The 7996-nt window shown below is 35.7% G+C and overlaps 1 protein-coding gene across 1 annotated transcript; it reads left to right on the top strand.

Moving 5' to 3' along the window:
* Positions 1-377: 377 nt before the first annotated feature.
* On the top strand, positions 378-7155 carry LOC128670714 (bromodomain-containing protein DDB_G0270170-like). The gene has a single exon (XM_053746640.2). The coding sequence runs from the start codon at positions 1575-1577 to the stop codon at positions 2970-2972; it is 1398 nt and encodes a 465-aa protein (XP_053602615.1). The 5' UTR covers positions 378-1574; the 3' UTR covers positions 2973-7155.
* The last annotated feature ends 841 nt before the right edge of the window (positions 7156-7996 follow it).

The raw sequence follows: 7996 nt of genomic DNA, 5'->3' as shown, positions 1-7996 counted from the left end.
TAATCTAAACGTATTAATATTGGCAGTTTATATGAGACTAGAATATGACACTCTAATTACTTATTATTATAAATTCATAGTTTACAATACCTAAATATTATGGCTCAGATACTTTTGTTAAATAAGCAAGACAGTATTCGTCTTGTCACTTGTTTTGTGCATCACCATGTTTTCATGGTTTTATCACTTTTTTTCATGATAGGTGTATGGTTCCTCTAACGAACATAGTATATTATTCCTATTTTATATTTTATCTGTCTGTAACATAATAATAAATTAAAAGAATGTAACATATATTTATTTATTTAAACTAAATTCAACATAAAACAAAAGTAAAAAAAATAATAATTAATGAAATATTAACCTAATTAAACTAAAATAAAAATACAAACAAATAAACAAAAACATTAAAACATAGGTACGTAAGTTGGTCACATCAATAATGGCTAGTTGTTCGTTCTCACTGCAACATACGACCGGTCCTTTGTTCTCGTCCCCACATAAACGGGCGCGTAGCGGGCGATCGGGGAAAGCGATTTTGATCTTCATACAGCGGACACGTAAACGCTCATCTCAACGCAGTGTTCAAAAAATTTAAATACGCTGATAATTAATTCCTCCAGTTTTTTTTACACTCTGTGACTAGAATTTCTAAAGTGTAAAATTTCTCTTCAGTTTAATTTCAAAGTTTTGTGTGTGCAATATTATTACCCGTGAATCGGGTCCGAGTTTAGGGCTGAGACGACAGCCATATCATTGCGCACCACCCTGCGACTGCTGAGTGCTGTCCGTACGACCGACCATCCCAGCGTAGTCATTGACCGAAGACTGGTCGCGATTAAGGGCAGTACCTCTTTGTCAGGATTTAGAGCACGGCATAGGGCAGTAGGACTCAACCCTGTATTTATTTTCTTTAAATAAAATTATTATCTGTGGACTTGGTTGAACTTTTATTTACTTCACCCAAACGTCACACTGGCGCTCAACGTGTTTAAATTTATTATTTTCTTATGCCGTAGTTCTACTTCCTTTTAGTAGCTGCATGTTTGTGTGCTTTATTTTGTTTTTCTTTTGTTTTGTGAAACGTTTCATTTTACTTTTGGTTGCAAGCAGCTAAGGTGTAACACTAAACACGTCTATTCTTTTACATTCTATTTAGTCGTTATTATTATTGTTAAAAATTTCCGTTGTTTTGTTAACATTTTATCTTGCCAGAACAATTTTCTTAAACTACCGCCGCACTTTAAAATTGCTAATCTATGTTGTAGTCAGTAATTCGGTCATTTTGTAAACTGTCCAAATCGGTTTTTTTTATTTTGTGTTTGTGCTACACACTAGTTGCAATTTTATGTGCCTTTTTTTTTTTCTTTCTTTCTTTTTGGTTTTGTGTTGTGTGATTTAATTTTTTATTTTTTTTTTTGCCTATTTTTATTTTTATTTTTTCTTTGCATTTATTTAGCAACCTTAAACGTTCTTCGTGTCACAATTTTGTAAAGAACAGAGATTTTTTTTTACGGTTTTGGTTCACCATTTACTTATTGCCGGTATATATATATTTTTTTTCTCTTTTAAATATGGCTTTTCCTATTAAATTTTTATCACTCCAGAAGTCTGAATTAGAGTACGAAGTGGCAATCAGAGGTTCTAACCCTGAAAGCACCGTACAAGAGCTTAGGAAGCAAATCGCTAAACTAGCTCCCATTTTTCCATCGGAAGACATTTTAGATTCGCCATTTGGTACAGCTGAGGACCTCGTAGGAGTTTCAAATGTTTTAACAAAGATTAAGTCATCGATCGAGGGTACCGAGCTCGATCGTAATAACGTTTTAAGAGTTAAAAATTTATTAAATCATCTGTATCATCGCTTAAATAGGATACATAGTAGTGGGACCGAATCAGCCATTTATGGTTCTTGCGTTGACCAATTTAAAATGTACACAAATAAAGTTCAATCTCTTAAAGATAAAGACATAATTGATCCATTGCTTTGTCAAGGTACCAGTGAATCATCCATATCAACCACCCCAATGAACATATCTGTAACTTGTGATCGATCTTCTCAAGATATTATTAAATTAAAATATGATGGCAAAACTTGCGTTCGATCTTTTGTTCAAAGGGCAATTGAGTTCAAACAGGCGCGAAATATTTCTGACAATAAGTTGCTTTCATTTGCAACCGAAATATTTACTGGAGACGCTTTACACTGGTTTCGCAGCAATAGAGATCTTATTTCAGATTGGGATAGCCTTTTAGTTCTTTTAAAAAATGATTTCGATAGGTCTGATTATGATTATAGACTTTTATCAGAAATTCGCTCGAGGACGCAGGGTGAATCAGAAAACATAGTTATTTATTTATCTATTATGTCTGGATTGTTTTCGCGTCTTTCGAAAACTCTCTCAGAAGATAGTAAACTGGAAATTATTCTGCATAACATCCGCCCTTGCTACTCAACTATATTAGCTTCTTCTCCCGAAATTAAATCAATTGATGAACTAAGATCTCTTTGCACTAATTTCGAAAAAGTTCAAGCACGCCTATTGCATTTTCGCGAACCACCAGCTCCTTCGTCAGATACTTTAGCACCCGAATTTGCCTACTCTAAATCCAAAGCAAAATTTAATCAAAATTACAATTTTTTTAACAAATTTAATAACAAAAATGCACATAATAATACGGATAATCAAAATTATAATCACAATAACAGAACATACACATATAACAATAATAAAAATTTCAATAATCATTCGGAAAATCAACTTAAACAAAACCATAAATTTATACATGCTATAGATACGCCTAAACGTCGTTATTGTCCAAGGTGTCGTACAGATTCTCATGGTTTACGCCAATGTACGGCTGACAAGAGTAACATCTTCTGCTTTGTTTGTGGCAAAAAAGATGTTAAAACCCCGCAATGCCCTGATTGTAACAAGGCAAAAGGTATTAAATCAGTCCAAAAAAACTGAATACCCGGAACTGTAGTATTAATCATTTTGATAAAAATGATTGGCAACGTTGGTTGCAAACCATCTCAAATTTTTTCAAGTCTTATAAGCTTACTGCAGTTCTGTCTAATAAACCAAATAACGATTCTAGGCCTTATGCCTCTATTGAAATATATGATTTGTGTATTGCGGGCTTACTGGACTCTGGTGCCGCTGTCACAATCATAGGTAACAAAGCTCATGAAACTTTGATAAGGAAGGGACTTCAATTAAGTAGTAACGAGGCCAACCCTACATTTATTATCGCTGCTGGAGGCCAAAAATTGCAAAGTGTTGGTTCTATGAATCTTCCCATTCATTTTGAGGACCAATTTCACATAATTGAAGCTCTTGTTGTTCCAGAAGTAGAAAATAATTTAATTCTGGGCATTGATTTCTGGCGTAAGTTCCACATTTGTCCTAAATACCTAAATTCTGTTAATATATGTACTGTTAATGACAACTTAACTTCTTTTCATGACCCTAAAGCCCATTTACAAGATTATGAGACCTTAGACGAGTCCCAAAGAGTTATGGCCGATAACGTCATAAGTCAGTTTGAACAGATCTCTTCAAAGGTCAAAGGTTTAGGCAATACGCATTTAATTACGCACCGCATCGATACTGGGGATACGCAACCCATTCGACAGCGTTATTACCGCTTATCACCGGAGAAGCAACGTATTCTCGCTGAACAAGTCGACGAAATGCTAGCACTTGACGTTGTGGAACCGTGTGAAAGCGCTTGGTCGTCCCCTGTTTTGATAGTGACGAAAAAGAACGGCGAACCTCGTTTCTGTCTCGACAGTCGAAAACTGAATTCAGTCACGAAAAAAGACGCGTATAATCTGCCCTATGTCTCAGAAATCTTGGATAATCTTCGAGATGCTCGCTATCTATCCAGCATCGATTTATCCAAGGCATTTTGGCAGATTAATATCCATCCCGATGACAGAGATAAGACGGCTTTCTATGTCCCAGGGCGAGGTACGTTCAGGTTCAAGCGCACCGCGTTTGGATTGACCAACGCCCCGGCTACACAACAGCGTCTTGTCGACATTCTCTTTGGAGAATTCGACCAAAAAGTGTTTGCTTATTTGGACGATATCATAATAGTAAGTAATGATTTTGACAGCCATGTTTCAACTTTAGTAAAAGTCCTGCAAAAGATTAAACATGCAAATCTCACAATAAATCTTGAGAAATGTCAATTTTTTAGATCCCGTCTCAAATACCTAGGCTATGTCGTTGACAATGATGGTCTGAGAACTGATCCAGAAAAAGTGCAGGCTATCCTCCAATACCCTACACCTTCAAATAAAAAGGATGTAAAAAGGTTTCTCGGAACAGCCACCTGGTACCGTCGTTTCGTTCCAAACTTCAGCACTATAGCCGCTCCCCTAAATAAACTGACGTCCAATAAAAAGAACGCGCCGCCTTTTAAGTGGACTAATGAAGCTGATGCTGCATTTCTTAAACTTAAAGAGTGTCTGGTATCAGCACCAGTACTATCCTGTCCTGACTATAACCTCCCTTTCGAAGTCCATACGGACGCCAGCAATGTAGGAGTTGGTGCTATGCTCACGCAAACCATTAATTCGAGGGAGCATCCAATAGCTTACATGAGTAGATCTTTGTCAGCCTCAGAACAGAATTACAGCATCACTGAGCGTGAGACGTTGGCCGTAATTACTGCTCTGGAGCATTGGAGGTGCTACCTTGAAAACGGAAAGCGGTTTATAGTATACACCGACCACAGTGCACTAAAGTGGTTCTTGTCCCTAAACAATCCGACAGGTAGACTGGCTCGTTGGGGTGTGCGCCTTTCCTCTTTCGATTTTGATATTAGACATCGTCGCGGTTCCGATAACGTTATTCCCGATGCCTTATCTCGTGCAATTCCCGTAAGTGCCATAAGTTCAAACAACTTAATCAGTACCACTTCTGATACTTGGTACAGAAATATTTATAATGGTTGCATAAACCACCCCCAAAATTATCAAAATTTCTTAGTCAAAAACAACACCCTATATCGTTTAAGTAAAGAAAAATTTAATTTAAATTCAGAATTTGCTTGGAAAGAAGTCATTCCCATTGAACTGCGTGAGCAAATTATTTTTGAAAATCATTCCGAGCCTACGGCCGGACATCTCGGTATATTTAAGACATATAAACGCCTTGCTTTGCGTTATTTTTGGCCGGGTATGCATGGTGACGTTGTCAAATTTATTTCCTCTTGCGACAAATGCCTAGCTTATAAAATACAAAATCACGCTACCTTGGGTGAAATGGGACGTCCCAAACAATGTTCTCGTCCATTTCAAGTAATTTCTATTGATCTGATGGGCCCTTTGCCAGTAACTCGCAAGCAAAATTCATATATTTTTGTAGTCACGTGTTGTTTTTCTAAATTTTGCCTTATTTTCCCTATTAGAAATGCCACATCGCAAAACATAATTAAAATTTTAGAAGATTCCGTTTTTCTTGTTCATGGCATACCGCAGACCATTTTCCTAGATAACGGTACTCAGTTTACTAGTAACCTCACAGACAATCTCTTTAAAAAGTATAAAATTCCGAACATATTTTTCACACCTAAATATACTCCCCAAATTAACACCGTTGAACGTTACAACCGGACAATTATCACTTCCCTATCAACGTTCGTTGATGATGATCATAGGTCCTGGGACACTAAAATACCATCTATCCAATTTGCCATCAACAACTCGGTCAACGAAGCAACTCACTACACTCCTTCATTCCTTGTTTTTGGAAGAGAGTTGGTCACTTGCGGCTCACATTACGTCGATAACGACATAGGTAATGAGTTGATATTTTTACCCCGCGATGCTTACGCCGAAAACTTGGGTTGTTTGTCTAAGATATTTGATGATGTCCAATTCAAACTTTTTCAGGCTCATACAAAAAACACCTCTCATTATAATTTAAGACGCAAATCAGCAGAATTTCATGTTGGCGATACTGTCATGAAAAGAGCTTATGTTCAGAGTGACAAGGACAAGTATTTTAGTAAAAAGTTAGCACCGAAATATATAAAGTGTCGGATAATAGGTAAAAAGTCTCCTTTAATTTACAATTTGGCTGATATGTCTGGTAAAGATATTGGGATTTGGCATATAAAAGATTTAAAATTAGTAACTGTAAATAAATAAATATATATAAATTATACCCAACCTCTTTCATATTGTATTAGAACTTAAATGAAGCGATGTACCTAACATTTTTTTTTAAGTTAGTCAGATAACAAAACACTGACTGAACTTAGTTTGTAACTGCCATAGTAACATAAATGAAATAGTCACTACGGCTGTTTGGACGGATGAAAGATAAATGAAGATGCATGTATGTAGATGTATAAAAGAAAAAAAAAAATAATAAAAAAAAAAAAAAACAATATAAAAGCTTCGTTTTTATAAAAAAAAAAAAAAACTCGCTTAGCGGATTTTATTATTTATATAAAATAAAATCCTTGAGGACGAGAGGGGGTATTGTAACATATATTTATTTATTTAAACTAAATTCAACATAAAACAAAAGTAAAAAAAATAATAATTAATGAAATATTAACCTAATTAAACTAAAATAAAAATACAAACAAATAAACAAAAACATTAAAACATAGGTACGTAAGTTGGTCACATCAATAATGGCTAGTTGTTCGTTCTCACTGCAACATACGACCGGTCCTTTGTTCTCGTCCCCACATAAACGGGCGCGTAGCGGGCGATCGGGGAAAGCGATTTTGATCTTCATACAGCGGACACGTAAACGCTCATCTCAACGCAGTGTTCAAAAAATTTAAATACGCTGATAATTAATTCCTCCAGTTTTTTTTACACTCTGTGACTAGAATTTCTAAAGTGTAAAATTTCTCTTCAGTTTAATTTCAAAGTTTTGTGTGTGCAATATTATTACCCGTGAATCGGGTCCGAGTTTAGGGCTGAGACGACAGCCATATCATTGCGCACCACCCTGCGACTGCTGAGTGCTGTCCGTACGACCGACCATCCCAGCGTAGTCATTGACCGAAGACTGGTCGCGATTAAGGGCAGTACCTCTTTGTCAGGATTTAGAGCACGGCATAGGGCAGTAGGACTCAACCCTGTATTTATTTTCTTTAAATAAAATTATTATCTGTGGACTTGGTTGAACTTTTATTTACTTCACCCAAACGTCACAAGAAGAATGATAATTTTCTAGATTATGCTAAATTTAGTTACAATTTCCGGAAGATCTTATCTGATTTTATTTTTTGTTAAAAATATTGAAAATTAAATTTACGTCGTGTGGTGGTTTAATGCATGATTCTAGCCATATAAAAAGATCGATCAATTTTCCTCGTGGACAAAAGTAGTCTTGTACCTCTGAAATCTTGAAATATCAAAGTAGACGCGAAGATGGGAGAGGGAAAAATAGTAGATAAAACAATATGGTATTCCATCATAATATAGGCGATGGTTTTGTATCAAAACAGTTGAGCGAACAGGTTGCGTAGACACAAGTAATATCCGATATTAGAGACTCTGATTGCGGGGTAGCTAAATTAATTAGGGTGGATGGGTGGATGGAAACAATAACCGCAAACAAGGGGTCGTCAATACAACCCTTATTGTCAACTGTAATTAAACCCTATGTACTTATGCCGAAGGTGCCTTGAGATATAACTCGATTATATTTGTCACTGTCGGTTGTAATTAGTTTAAAGTTGAAAATTTAAGTCTAAATTAGCTTTACTATTTTATCTTTTAACAAATCCTTACTAATATTATGAATGTAAAATGTGTTTGTTCTTCTTTTGTATCAAAACGTAAGCATTGAGGTGATTTTTGGTGTGCTGTTAACTGGTTTGTCATAGCTTATTAAAAAAACATTTTAAAAAGATACTTGTATGGGTTGCTTCTCTTCTGTAATTTGTTAGAGCCAGTCAAGAGAAAGGGCTAGTAATCTGTCATTCTGTCACTAATAATCTCTTATACCATATA

Source organism: Plodia interpunctella, chromosome 6 (genome assembly GCF_027563975.2).
Source record: "Plodia interpunctella isolate USDA-ARS_2022_Savannah chromosome 6, ilPloInte3.2, whole genome shotgun sequence".
NCBI classification, from domain to species: Eukaryota; Metazoa; Arthropoda; class Insecta; order Lepidoptera; family Pyralidae; genus Plodia; species Plodia interpunctella.
This window is presented reverse-complemented; position numbering and strand designations above follow the sequence as displayed.

Excerpts from the sequence above, each read along its gene's own strand:
- LOC128670714 (XM_053746640.2), top strand. The coding sequence starts at position 1,575 with ATGGCTTTTCCTATTAAATTTTTATCACTCCAGAAGTCTGAATTAGAG.